General features: G+C 49.4%; 4 protein-coding genes across 4 annotated transcripts; 1 reads left to right on the top strand and 3 right to left on the bottom strand.

Annotated features, from left to right (window-relative positions):
- Positions 1-1,013: 1,013 nt before the first annotated feature.
- Positions 1,014-2,020, bottom strand: ASPVEDRAFT_871843 (uncharacterized protein). Its single transcript, XM_040817999.1, has one exon. The coding sequence runs from the start codon at positions 1,698-1,700 to the stop codon at positions 1,083-1,085; it is 618 nt and encodes a 205-aa protein (XP_040661925.1). The 5' UTR covers positions 1,701-2,020; the 3' UTR covers positions 1,014-1,082.
- Positions 2,021-4,461: 2,441 nt separating this feature from the next.
- On the top strand, positions 4,462-5,833 carry ASPVEDRAFT_77940 (uncharacterized protein; the record flags this gene model as incomplete). Its single annotated transcript, XM_040816463.1, has 4 exons — positions 4,462-4,611; positions 4,683-5,116; positions 5,176-5,256; positions 5,359-5,833. The coding sequence occupies 4 exons, from the start codon at positions 4,462-4,464 to the stop codon at positions 5,831-5,833; spliced, it is 1,140 nt and encodes a 379-aa protein (XP_040661924.1).
- Positions 5,834-6,858: 1,025 nt separating this feature from the next.
- ASPVEDRAFT_35509 (thioredoxin family protein) lies at positions 6,859-7,751 on the bottom strand. Its single transcript, XM_040811010.1, has 2 exons — positions 7,691-7,751; positions 6,859-7,619 (listed from the first exon to the last, which is right to left on the bottom strand). The coding sequence occupies exons 1-2, from the start codon at positions 7,720-7,722 to the stop codon at positions 7,322-7,324; spliced, it is 330 nt and encodes a 109-aa protein (XP_040661923.1). The 5' UTR covers positions 7,723-7,751; the 3' UTR covers positions 6,859-7,321.
- Positions 7,752-8,930: 1,179 nt separating this feature from the next.
- ASPVEDRAFT_106308 (uncharacterized protein) lies at positions 8,931-11,234 on the bottom strand (the record flags this gene model as incomplete). The annotated part of the gene is made up of 1 exon (XM_040805596.1): positions 8,931-11,234. A coding segment is annotated over one exon (2,304 nt), but the record flags the coding sequence as incomplete, so codon positions are not given.
- Between the last annotated feature and the right edge of the window lie 3,104 nt (positions 11,235-14,338).

The raw sequence follows: 14,338 nt of genomic DNA, 5'->3' as shown, positions 1-14,338 counted from the left end.
GCAATGTTTTTTTTTAGAGCACTGCGACGCTATTGTAAGGGTCCGATGGATTTTGATTGTACCCAAGTAGAGGAGATCCTTGGAAGGTACATGTGCTTTTTTGCTATATTCAAAGAGGATAGCAGAATGTCATCACAGGTCCCTAGTTGCTAGCTCTTGGTTATGGTGAAAAAGAGTGAAGGCTAGTGATACTACTTATTCAACTATTTTAGAATTGCTGTAAAATCTAACTAAGCTAACAACCTAGCTACTGTTGTGGAGGGCGCGAAGGGGCCATGAGCTTTTACCTACTTAGAATTCTTCGTCAACAACAAACATCCGTTGTCAAGCAAGCATCATTAGCAAGCATCTTATTCTATCAATATTTGAAAACGAAGTCCTTCTAGGAGTCTTTTAATCCTTTCTCCTCATTCGGTGACCCATGCAGGGACGAGCAGGTCCTGCTTTGCCTATTCCTATCCCTCTACCAGAGCCATTCGTTGAGATCTCGTTCTACAAAAAACTGCCAGTTTAAAGCTATTCTATGAAGGTCTTTTTATACTAAGAACTCTATCTGAACCCTCTAATCCTTCCCGATTATAAAATATACGAAAATCACCACGAACCTCCCTTCGAAGCGCTGATTAGGTACGATTAAGAGGTAACCTACTGTTAAAAACTATCGGAAATCTGTGGGAAAAGAAAAGAAAAGAAAAGAAAAGAAAAAGAGCCAATAAAGGAGTATTTAGGTAGAAAGGGGCTAAATACGTGTGAGTATTTCTTTCCTGGATACCTATTAGTCTTGAAATCTGGATACTAACCACCGCCAACTTCCTATACTGAACACAGGCCGCTGACCATCGATCGATACTATCTCTCAGATAATCCGGGAAATCCTTATTATAGAAGACAAGAAGACACGAAGAGGGCTATGAGTTTTCACCTGTGTATTAGAAATCTTTATCAACAACAACCATCCGTTGTCAAGCATCACTGACAAGCATTCTATTCTATAAATAATCAATGGAGGAGTCAATCTGGAAGCCTTTCAATCACCCGCCCCTCACTGCCCGGCCAGCCCTTTGGTAGTCCCCAGCCATTTGTCATGAGTGGTGTAATGTGGCTGCGGTCTTGTAGTTGTCCAAGATGGAAGGATCTTCGAAGATATCACTGCCTTTCGTAGACCAGGCTTCAAGGATTTTCCAACAGCATGATTGGATTTTTTTCACCGTGTCCGTTACCTCTGGTCTTTCCCAACGATGTAAGACATTTGTATTGGCATAGATGTTGAAAATCTCAATTAACCGATCGTCTGCCTGTCGAATGCGATTGGAGTTTGTACACGTTGAAAAGGACACGCCGTAGTTCTTTCTGAACACCTCTTTCCATATTTGGGTTTCCTTGGTGCCTGCTGTGTCCATGCGTGATATTATGCTGATATCCCCTAAAATATCGCCGCCATGCACGAGGCCGTTCCGGTCTGGACGGTCGGAGTTGATGCCAGCCCATTCGTCAAGGGTGCTAGTTCTGATTGTATCCGCAATATTTTTGAGCTGGCGGAAGTCGGACTTGATTGTTTCAAGCATCTCAAGCAATGATATGCCTTCCATGTTGCCCACAATTTTGTTCTCGGTATCGATTCTGTAAGGTGTTGGAGTGAAAAATTGTTCTGGGAAACCCGTATTTTCGTCCAGCAACTTGAATAGGATACCTTTCCACATCTATTGATAAGAATTATAATCAGTGTCCGTTGAGTCATAGAATGAATGATCTGTGAACGTGTAGATTCACATTCTGGTTTGAGGCCATCGCAAGCTTAGGCCTATCAACAGGCTGCAAGTAGCTGAAGCTTTTTTCAAAGTATTTTCAATGGATGGTGTCATGTAACTCAAATATCACGAATCGTAGTTTGTTGTTAAGGTCATGAAATCGATGTTGTCGAAGACTCGAATAATGTAGTAACACTGACGGGCTGGGCAGTTTGCTCCAGGAGGTGCGAGTTAGGTATTGAGGAGAAAGTTAAAGAAAGATTTTCAGAGTGTTTTCTCCAGCAATATTGATGGAATGACTTTAGACATAGCTATACATTTCCATTGCTACGCTAGTAAGAAGCGAGCTTTCCTTGTGAGACCCTATTTTGAATACTTCGTTTACTGTACAAACAGTGAAGGCCGACTTTGTTTGACATTGATAGAAGTGAACAACTGCCCCTTCACTGGGATCGTCAATGGTCTATGGACGGACATACCTTACGGGATGAACCTGCACTGGTACTTCACAAAGATATCCCATATCAGGTTCAGTCGCCAGTGGTAACACCGTTGAAAAGCGAGCTCAAGGTTGGGCCATCCATTCAGTTTTTGCTTTTTTTTCGATTTGGAGCCTCATCAGCAGGCATTATTCGATGTTCCAAGATCTCGCATCGGGACAGATCTTGTAGATCTCATAGATCTGCGCCGCGATACTGGAATCGTCGTGATCATGATTTAGGGCATCCATGGCTTCACTTCGGAGCGGCCGGCAATCGCAATCACGGCAGGGGAGTGAATAGTAAACTACCGAACCGACTATGAATTTTAACATCTGCCCAGATATTTAAAGTTGCATCAACACACAGCCTTGGAGCCTGCATTGCCGGCGTGCCCCTATTATAGACACCCAGTCACCAAGCACCTCCAGCCCCTATTTCTTTTAAGAGAGCGCTGATCTTGTACAGTGCAGGTATGGGCCCATCATGGACTATTTTTTCGACCAGCTGTAGCGTCGATTTCCGGTACCGAATGCGAGAAAGTTGGGATAAATGCATGGAGATTCCCTTGGCAGCGTGTCCTAGCGGCAGATACATAGGGGGTTCCTTCTAGAACATGGGGATTAGCCCACTGGAGTACTAAGGCATCAGTTAATTATGATTCTTGCAGTATGGCCTGTATGTTCAAAAGAAAGACACTCAATAAAGACGGTGACAAACTCATTGTGTAGCGACCAGTTTGAGAGCACGGCTGGAAGGGCTGGAGAATCGAATGCACTAGCAGTGGTAGCCCTGAAGACCCACTGGGCCCACGGTGGAGAAAGCGCGAAGATGAGGAAGAACGCATGAGTCAGGACTTTGGACAGGGCCAACGAGCTTGTCTTGTATTGACTATCATTTGAGTAACGGCGGCTCAGGTAAGGTCCACAGGTTTTCGATTTCTTTTCGGAAAAGCAATTTCCGCCCAGAGAAATAAGTCTACCTACAGCAGAGGCCAGCATGAGATCTCCTCCAGCCTTGAAACTTGACAGAAGTTTGGGCGGGCCTCGCACCCACAGTCGACGACCCGAGTCATTTCCAGTCGGAGAACATGCGTGGCCCTGGACCACCCTGACTCTGCCAGGCAGCAAAGCGAGCAAAGTGTTCCATCCAAGCTCCAACTTCCAACGGAATTGCAGACGTCAAACTCCTGACACTGTGGCAGCGGGGAATATTGTTAATTCGAGCAGCCTCTCCACTACTCACTCATCCACCACCCAAGAATATACAGAAGTACTGGATTACCAAACAGCAGGAACGCAGAGTTTTTAGTACGCCGTTTCCGTTGTTTCAAGCCGAAAGCCACCCCGGTCACCCCAGAACCTCGGGGCCTCTACTCCGTAGAATGCCGGCAGCCCTGCCGGAGTTACAATCTGCCATGGTTTTAACCGAGGCCTGTTAACTGGTTCGAAACACTTCGCCTTGACACGATACCAAAGAGTCAGGGATCTTCTTGGATTCGTACCCGATCCGGACTTCGGCCATCGCTGGGTCCTATTGTCCCTGACTGTCACCTGTGGTCCAGCCCAGCCGTTTGGTATTTGCCCTGGCTCCAAGTTCTGGGACACACCACGAGGGGACGAAAGGAACCATGGATGGCACGAGCATCGACCCAAGATTCGTCTCCCGCCCTACAAAATTGCTGCGGACCACCAGATCGTGAATATGGCCGCGAGGAGTATGGGCAAGATATGTCGTGACAGACCGCATGTTGATCACTGGGATCGCAATGTCGTTCATTTTCTGAATGCAGGGTAGCCTCAGTTCAGCTCCATCCATCGATCCAGGGAATCTCGAGTGAGCAGCAGCTTGTACCAAGCCATTGCCACATTATTAGCGAGTGGCGCGCGGATCAGTTCTTGTTTCAGACACTCCGCCGGAGGAGCCCTATCTGGCTGTCTTCTTCCGCCGCCTGGGCGATTCTGCAAGCGATCTGTGTCGGCGAATGAGGTCCACCAGGTATAGTTCCAAGTGGGCCGGTGGGCGACCAGACGCGGCCCATTTATCCCGTCCAGAAAGGAGATTATGGTATGCTCATGCCTTGGTCAAACCGACCTAACGAGACGTTCGTGCTTTTTAGGTTTTAACTGGGACTGTTCCCAGTCTTCACTTTCTCCCCCGGTGTTCGATTTCTGATCCATCATATACTCAGACAACCAGACAGCCATTGATCGATTTCGGCGTCGACTCGAACTATGGCTATCACCGGTGACCATGCGCCCAGTGTGTCTGGCAGCGTCATTATGTTGACGGCTCTCGCTTTTATTAGCTTTTTCCTGCGTATATATTGCCGAGTGAGCAGGAGATCCTGGGCTACGGAGGATTGGATTATGACGGCGGCGGTGGTATGTGTTTGCTACCCAGGCAATGAATTCTTGGGGGGAATATTGCGGCTAACGGAATAACCGAAAAAAAGGTACCCTTCATTGCGCTGGCAGTAGGATGTATTGGGGGTTCGTTCAACGGTATCGGCATCCACGTCTCACGGTTAAGTCAACCCGGAAACGAAAAGTATCAGGCAAACGGCCAGAAGTTCTTCCTTATCTTCGAAGTGGGATATTGCGCCGCCATCATCCCAATCAAGCTCAGCATCAGTTGGATGTTGATTCGAGTGGCCGAGGGCCGGAAGGTGTATATCTACATTCAGTATGCAACAATCGCGGTCTTCACAGTGATGAATGTCATCGCGTTGATTTTCATCCTCACCAATTGCATTCCCACCGAGGCCATGTGGGACACTTCTATTATTGAAAAGGGAGAAGGAAGCTGTAAACCTGCCCACGTCTTGACGGATGTCTACTACGCCACTACCGCCGTGAACATTATGACTGACTGGATTACCGCTTTGATGTCCGTACCACAATCCGCAATTTGACACTAAAGAGACAGCCAGAACTAACTTCAGCCAGGCCAATCCCCCTCCTTTGGAATGTCCAACTCGACCGCAACAGCAAAGCAGCTGTAATCGGTCTCATGAGTCTCGGTATTCTGTACGTGCCTCTCTCCACCTCCACCTCCACCAACCCCCCGAACCCCCTCACAACCTGAAACACAATCCCAAACTTAGTACATCCTGCTGACCCCCACTCCAGTGCCTCACTTTCAGCCTGCATCCGCCTCAAGTACACAATCAACCTCACCAACCAAACCGACTTCCTCTACGCCGTCGCCAATGTCGTCATCTGGGGCTTTGCCGAAAACGCCATCGGCATGTTCGTCGGCAACATCGCTACTCTCCGTCCCCTCTTCCGGAAATTCTTCAACAGCACGCTCCGCCGAACAGGATATTCCAGTCGAAGCCGACCTTCGCGTCTTGCTTCCAACTACGAGCTCTCGCAGCACGGCCCGTCGAAGAGCCATGACGGCTACATGTCTTCAACCGTGACAGAGGTCAAGGGGAATCACCAGGGCAGGAGGGGGCGCAGGGATAGCCAGCTGAGCGATGATAGCCAGAAGTTAATATTCGATGGCAGGGGTCCCGGCGCTGGCGGCGCTGGCATTGGCGCCGGTACCCAGCGGACGGACATTATGGTTAGTCGACACGTTAATGTCACTTACGAGCAGTAGGAAGGTAGAGATCGGGGCTGAGCTCTGATACTACTAGCCATTTAGTTTCCATTCGAGACAAAAAAAAATCCGAATAGTAATAATAATAACAATAACAATAGAGGACAATGGCAATTGACAATTGAACGAAAAATTTTTCCACCAAAGTAGAATGCGGACGGAGTAAGGGAAATGAGAAGCTCTCGCAAATCCCTGTAGAACATGACTCGGTGTGGGGACATGACAAGATGACACTCGTGTTGGACCCAGAAGCCCAGGATCAACAAAGTCCAAAACAAGAATTCCAAGAACCCGAGCCTCACATGTTCTCAGCGCTAAAGCCCACGGCTGGCAGCTTTATTAGCATGAAACAAGACGCGGGCTGGGGTGACCGGGGTCTGGTCCACAAGTTTAATATATTGTTAATATAAAGATACCCGCCAGTTGGGGAACAAAGTTTAGCTAGCGATGTCAGACCAGGAGGCGCGGCTCTAACCATAACTATTACCGAAGTTGGTAGCTTCGTCCGCACTTCCGAAATCCATCATGGTCTGGCTGGAGGCGGCTCGGGTTCACCGGTTGGTTCTATCACTATCACACACGGGACTGAGATGCCTGTGCTATATCCCTGCATGGTTTGGTAGAGGATAGGCTTGGGGTATCGGCGCGGCAACGTTTGCCGTGCCTCCGGTGTGATTCCTGTTCAGTGGTAGCGTAGCCCATCTACTGGGACAGTCGAGGGAAGTCCCTTAATAAATAAAAGTTGGCGTTCTCGGTTTAAACGTGGTGGCGTTTGTTCCGCAAAATGCTGGTGGTTGGTGAAGTAGTCTAACTCACTTTGTACACGGACTGGTTACCTGTACCTGCACGGCAATGCTGACCGATGGACCATGCATTGCATATCGAAAATAATGTTTTGCATAAAACTTCATCCCACTATAAGCCAGTACCAATTATGCCCTTCTTGCCGACTCTAGACTTATTTCAAGGCTAGTCCCGTTCAGAAAGAACTAGGGGTCAATAGAATGTCTAAGTATGAGCATTTGCCCTGGTGCCTATTTTTAGACATTTACCAGGTGAGTCTTATAAAGTTCTGTGTATAGTAGATTTAAGTTGTTGGCTCGGCGACAAGATATACCGTCTGTTATCTTGCGTCTTTTTTTTTTCAGACTAAGATGGTACTGTTTTTGCAGCAGCTGAGAGGCCTGCCTAGCCCTGCTAGAAAACATGACGCTAACGCCACGGGTTTACCAAACATAGTGCTATTCAATGTCAATTTGGCTAGAGTCCAATTAAACACAGGCTCAACATGAATATACCTGCGTAGGCCAATAGAGGCTTGGCTTAGCTTAGCAAAGACATGCGATTACAATGCAGTGAAACATCTATGCCAGAAATCCACCTCTTTCAATACCATAAATACAGGGTGCAGTAGAAAGCACGAACTATAAAGAAGATGAGGACAATTTCAATTCACTAAATTATGCACTTTGATTGAACACCGCGACTCTAAGCAGTGATCTTCTTGATGCCAGCCTCCAGGGCGGGAGGGTTGGCACCAACAACGGTGTCGACGACCTGGCCGTCCTTGAAGAGATAGAACGAGGGCATGGCGCGGACACCAAGCTCGGCGGCAACGTCGGACAGCTCGTCAACGTCGAACTTGTAGAACTTGGCGCCGGGGTACTGCGCGGCGAATTCGTCGACCTTGGGAGCGATGGCCTTGCAGGGACCGCACCATTCGGCGAAGCAGTCTAGAACAATGGCGTCCTTGGAGTCGGTAATCTTCTCCTTGAACTCTTCCTTACTGTTAAAGACAGACATTATACGTTAGCGATGGGGTTTCCTGGAATTTGGAGAGTTTTGAGGCCGACGTACGTGGTGATAGAAACAACGTTGCTGCCGCCCATTTTGGCTGGTGAAGGTTTGAATTGAACGGTAGGGGTGGTAGAGAAAGCTCGTCGGTTGCTAGTGAAGCTGTTGTTTGCGGAGGATCGCAGGAGTGCAGAGGGACGCGAGGCAGTCGATGCGAGAGTAGGAGCTCTTGAGGAGAAAGAAGAAGAGAGACGGATGGATGGTTGAGGACTATGAATGGCAAGAATGATTAGCTCGAAATGAGGGGCTACCGAAGAGGGGCAGAAATGCGCATTTATAGTGGGCGAAATTCCGCCGGAGAAATGACGTTCCAAGTTGCCGCACTCCAATGACTGACTAATCCAGCAGTTGCTTTGCAGGTCACCAGGCAGGGAAGGACACGGTGAAGATAGTGGATGGTTCTATAAGGTGCTTACCAACGAGGACGGAGAGCCCGTAGAACAGTGGACTGATTTGTCAAGCGCAGAGAGGCCATTTTGATGGTGTTACAATGAGTGGATGAGGCAATTAGTTCGCTGATAAAGCTGACTGCGCCTGGCTGCACGAGAGCTGTGAAGAAGCGTGGTCTTTGGACCTAACTTCGGAGGCTTCGGTAAAAGCGGCGGCATCGGATGACGTGATTTCGCCGCTTATGAATCGGGGTGGTCTGGGCTTTGTTGCCTCAGGCAGAAGGACTCTATCAAGCACAACTACAATATTTTACAGAATAATACTCTTTGAGGTATTTCTTAGAACAACATTGCGAATGGTATAGCCAAGTTATGTTATCCTAGCAACAGTATATTTAAATTACAAGTACCTTGCATGAAGTATCATGACAAGAAAACAGCGCAGAAGCTGCAAGTCTATTAAAAACAGTCCACAGAAAAACACATTCGGCCGTAAACCAGAGGTGACACACAACTCTTCAAAATCTCGCCAAAGGGGGTATCAACAAAGAGCACAAAAACAGAAAAGCAAGACCACCAGTAATACCAGCAGCATTAGTACGGCTTGCGCCGTGAAGAGGCCGTCAATAAAGCTACCTGGACTGCAATGCAAGTTTCAAGGTAGTTAGGAACAAAGGAAACGTAGGAAAAGGTCAAAAGGAGTGACTTATACATAGGAAATGTAAAGAGTGGCGAGGAGTATATACTCCAAAAGGTAAAACATACAATATTCAAACGCAGGGTAGTTGGCGAGAGTTTCATGAGTAAAAGCCGCAGCAACATCATCGAGGATGCGCGTCAGTATTAGCGGCGGTGTCATCATTAGTGGCTGAGAGAATCTCGGCAGCATGTTCTTCAATCGGACTAATTCCCGCCTCTGCTGAGATCGGGGACAGAGCCTGAACATTGTTGAGGAGACCTTCGGTCGACTTGGGCCGCACTGCTGGGTTCACCACAAGTACGGGTCGCTTGGCAACATCCTGGCGCCAAGTTTCGGCCGTTGGCCCCTGCTGAGAAGGGGCCACAAGGTCTTTGTCGGCGGCAGTATTGTCGACTTCGGTGCTCGCTTCAACTGGGAAGGCGCCAAAACCAACCTGAACCTGCGCGCCGCCTGAGTTCTCGTCGCCCTTTAGTGACTTATCAAGCCCTTCCTCCGTTCTGTTTCGGGAGGACCAGCCTGAATTGGCTTGCTTTTGTGAAATACGGCGCAGAAATTGGCCTGACATCCATGACCCTTCTGAGTCGACCGATGCCAAGGATTGCGACAAGGGTAGGTTATCAGTATCATCTTCGATACTATCGGCCCACGAATTTCGACCATTCTTCACTCCATCCTGGTCATCTGTTCCAGGAATGGGATAGTAAGATTTAGACTGGAGATCGGGGACCTGGTCTTCGACCAGAGGTTCATTCTCGGGGATATCTGGAGACTGAAGACGCGAATCAGGTGGTGAGAGAGGCTCGTCACCAAAGTGTTCGGTAAACTTGGAATGAGAGCGTTTAAACGAGCTCGAGCCAAGTAAAGCCTTTGGAGGAACGTAGGGAGTGGGAGCTGGGGTCGGGGTTTGCGTGTGAACTTTAAAGAACGATTCGTGCGAAACGTTTTTCATCGGTGGGGGGCTGCGGTCTGGGAAGCGCTCTCGATAGCTGCGCTTCAGACGAGAGCTACCGCGGCGGAAGATCGAAGTGATCGGGTTAACATGCGCGTTGCTGTTGTCAGATGAGCGCCGCTCAGGGCCGACGTTCTTAGAGATATCGGACAAGGATTCTCGAGTCATGCCATATACTTGAGAAGAGTCCTGGCTGTGTACTCCACGTCGAGACGGTGAGTGTGAGGGCGAGATGGTGCTACGGGACATTGTCATCTCTTGCGATGGACCAAAGCTGAGGCGTTGGGCGGCCTTTTTCTCACGAATAGAGCTGTCATCGATATTACCAACAACATGGGTGCTTTCGGGGGATTTGCGGCCACTCCTTTCAACGTCTCTGGAAGTATCCCGCAGCCAGGAACCTTCGTCGGCTTCGCCAGACAAGAACGCCTCCGTCTCTAGAGTCGTAGGTTGGGATTCAGTTTGAGTTTGAGGGCTAGAGCGACCGCGCTGGGTCTCAGTACTACCATTCATTTCGCCCTCATGAACTTTTGGAGATCCGGTGGGCGGTGCTTGAAGTTTCGGCACGCCCTGCGCATTGCGTTGTAGCTTGCGGACAAGCTTCTCTTGGTCCTTCAGCAGTTGTCTTTCTCGGCGTCGGCGATCTCTGTCCATTAGTTCCCTCAATGTACCCGCATCAAGGTCGTTGGCCAGCTCATCGATCCTTCGCTTGGTGCGCAGATCCTCGTCGGAAACCTCGACAGACGGCGACTTTGTCCTCCGATCGGCTGGCTCCGGCGATTTCAGACTCCTGGGGTACGATGCTCGAGGGGACTCCACGTATCGTATGACCGGGCGAGGAGTCCAAGCGGCAAAGCTGTTAACTTTAAAAGTATAGCTATCAGAGTAGTCGGAGAGCGATGAGGCAGCGGAATCTCGAATTGAAAGGCTTATATCGGAGCGATGTCGGTCTATACGTCGACTCTGAGAACTGTATACCCGACGAGCATCGATCTGCATCGGGTCGCCAGGTAAGGGGGTCGTTGCACGCCGAGGAATGTCGATTGGCATGGACGCCATCATTTTAATCTCACGCTCCCGAGCAATCTCATAGATCTTCCGCTTGCTCAGCCTCTTCTTCAATGTCGCAGGAGGTGAGCTGTTGCGCTTTGCTTTGCGAAGAGATGGTTTTCGGGATATCGCTTGAGGCTCTGGGATCGGGGCAGACGAAGCTTGGAACGCACTCCCTTTCCCCGGTCGGTAACGCGCACCCTGAAAGCCGGACGACAAGTAGTGGGCAGGCTGGGCTGTTGGGGTGTTAATATGGCTCAGATCGGTCGGGGGGTCGTCGACGGGCGTCGAATAACGGTTCTTATGACGTTTGGATCGCTTGCGAGATGGTTTCCTACCGAGCCTGGCTTCGTCAAAGCTGTGACGAGAGGCTTGCGACGTCGTGCCGAACCCGCGGGCATCTGCATCTACCTGAACGGTATGCCGCTTGCCCCGGCGACCAAACGGCCATATCGCCATGATGTCTTTTTTTGTCCAGCCGGCGAGTCTAACACAGAGGGCCACTATTGCCGAATAGTCAAACTCGGCACGAAAATTGGATTCATGGCAGGACGGTAAGACACGCGATCAGATGACGGACGAAAGCTTGACGGCGAACAGCCGAGGGTAAGCGTCGAGGAACAAAGAGTTAAGTGGAGGGCCTTGGATCGAGTTTCCCACCAAGAAGGCCGCAGCAAAAACACGGAGGCAACGACGAGGCGAGGCAGAGGTAAGAGGGTGAGTGAAGAGTGAAGAATGTAGGCCGGAGAAAGAGAGAGATCGTCGATAGTTCTCGGGGTCAGCCTAGCCAGAGGCAGGTGGTCGTGGTACAAAGTCAAACGGTCGAAAAGAGTATGTATGCCTGACTCGTACGTCAACGGCGGAGGCAGTAGTGGGTGGCGACTTCGAGAGGTTCCCAAGACTACAAGCGTCAGGAACACAGGATACTAAACAAACAGAGCCGTGGAATCAAAGGACGCCAAATGAATGGATGGATGGGAAGAAAGGGAGGAAAGGGGAAGGAAAATGAAGGAAAGACGGCCAGGCGAGGGAAATAAGAACAACGAGCCCAAACGAGACCCAGTGATGATGTACGAGGGATGACGGAGGTCGAACTTCTGCGAGGGCCTCCAAGGACATGGAGTGATGGACCAGGCCGGTGGACCTTTCGTCGCCTTCGAGCCGGTCGGATACGCTGATTATTCTTATTGGGGCTTCTTATTTATTCTTACTGGCCTCTGCATTATTTACACTGTTTTGCTGGTCCTTGGGACAGGCGGTCCTTGGGACAGGCGGTCCTTGGGACAGGCGGTCCTTGGGACGAGTTACACCGTTGACAGCGGGCCGGGCGGAGGATGTTTAATTACGACCCAGGCCCAGAATGTTCCAACTGTTGAGTCGCTCAGTTGCTCATCCGCCCAGTGTCTCAAATCTCTGCATTCAGCATTGGCTTCTTTGTCTTACCTGGCAGCCCCTGGCGGCCGAATGTCTCAAAGAGCCAGGACCGATTCCCAGCTATTGAACACTGAATCGCGATCGCTCAGATGGCAATCTCATCTGAATCTCCATCTCAAAGGCCTCTCTGGATGATGATCTTGCAAATTTCTTCGTGGGTGGAGCAACTCCAGAGACGCCAGCGTCCATTCCCCCGGTTGAAGCCCAATTGAATCCCATTGTCGGTACCTGCCTTAGGGGCCGCCCGGCCATACACTGGCGACGATTCTCTGCCGTTCTCCACCATATTGCTCGCTCCATTCTTAGAAACATCTCTTTAGGGGCCCAAGGCTCTCCTGTATCGAACCGAGCCAAGCGACTCTGAATCGACTGCTGTGCGTAATACGAATACCTGGCCCTCATGCATGGCAACTTGGCCGACAAGATTTGCGAAGCCCGCCGGCGCTGATTCGCCCAATTTCTGTGATCTCGCCCATCTATTGGTATCACATGGTATGGTCAACTGCCTCACGCACTGGCTCCATTATTTGCCTCTTAAAACTCTGAGCCACACTTCATCGCCGTATCAGGATGGATTGGGCGATCGGGGACGGCTGAGCTCAAGGCTCATTGCAGCACGAGGGAGATACATCGAATTACAGAGTGGGAACTAGAAGGGGAAAAGAGCAGAGTATTGACGGGAAAACGTACCGATAAAACCGACTGCTGACTACAGTATACGACTCTGCTCCGCCGTACTAGTACGACATGGGCTTTCATGGGGGCATACTACTCCATAGAAGTACACCGCATTGACTATCACCGCAGACGGGGAAGGCCAATTTTTCCGCCCTTCCATCTAGGCGGTATTCAAATGCGTTCAGCGAGCTAATAATAAGCAGGACGGCCAGGTTCTGTTTGACATTGTGCTGAACCCTGAATCATTTACCTTTGCTATTAATATCATCCTTATTTGAGGTTGCTGTTCCTATGCTTTTCTCCATGTCGTCGGATTCAAACTACGGGGCAGACCGAACGAGATACTCCGTCCTTACTCCTTACACACCTCTTGCAGACGACTAAGGGCATCAGGCTATCAGCGTGCTGACAGCCCCACAAATACAATCCCACCCTTCCTCCATCGAAGATCCTTCCTCAATGCAAAGCACTAACTGTCATTTTATCTTGCATTTATTGGTGGGGGAGATTCGGGTTCTCAAGAAGGCTGCGTCGAGGTCATGCCCTCGACCAAATCCTACATACTAACTATTAATGGGACTGGTGGTAAAATAGATGCAAGTATTGATAATAATACAAGTCAGATCTTACACGATATCAAGAGATGTCCATAATGATCCTTTTGGGTTTAGTTTCCTTTGGCTGGCTGGGCTTCTTTGTGTGTGGGTTTGGCGATATATAGTTACTACCGAACGAGGATTACATCTACCACCTAAGCGAACACCAATACTTAATGCATGCAGCCCCCTTCAACTCTTCGGGCAAGCCTTGAAGTCATGAGTAACCAATTGCATCAGCATTTTTGTTTTATTCCATTTTATTATTTTCTCAAATGCCATTAATTCGCCAGGTATGAGCCTGCAGAAGCGAAGGACTTGGGGCTGCGGTTGTAGGGCACCACGTCTGATTTGCGTTGGCAGGAGTCACTCCTCGCTGCTTTGTGACTGGTATACCATCTGCACAACCAAGTAGTACTTCCTACATCAAGCACAACGCTGCAATGCTACAGAGTAGATCAGCTATTAACCATTGCTATCTGCCTGCCACCATCCCCGGGGTGCTTTTTCTTTTTCTTTTCTTTTTCTTTTCTTTTTTTTCCCTCTTGTTCGCACGGTTTCATTCATGGATTCTTCACCCGGTTTAGTTTGCCAGGGCACAGGTAGTGGCGCTGGACTCTGCTTAGATTATGGGACTTCGGATAGGGCCCTTCGGTAAATAATTCATGTAAATAAAGTCAAGGTCTATGACTTGTCTATCATGGTGAGGTGAGGGGTGCTAAGTACGACAATGTTGACCAACCCCCAAATGTACCTGCACTGATAAAAATTGCACCTATGAACCAAAGATTCTGCACCATCTGGATAGATATGTGGAGAGTGATAGTAACGGCTAAAGTGATACAGCCGCTGTTT

The sequence above is a fragment of the Aspergillus versicolor genome, assembly GCF_001890125.1.
Source record: "Aspergillus versicolor CBS 583.65 unplaced genomic scaffold ASPVEscaffold_1, whole genome shotgun sequence".
Taxonomy (NCBI): Eukaryota; Fungi; Ascomycota; class Eurotiomycetes; order Eurotiales; family Aspergillaceae; genus Aspergillus; species Aspergillus versicolor.
Note: the sequence above shows the minus strand (reverse complement) of the source record. Positions and strands in the feature narration are given on the sequence as shown.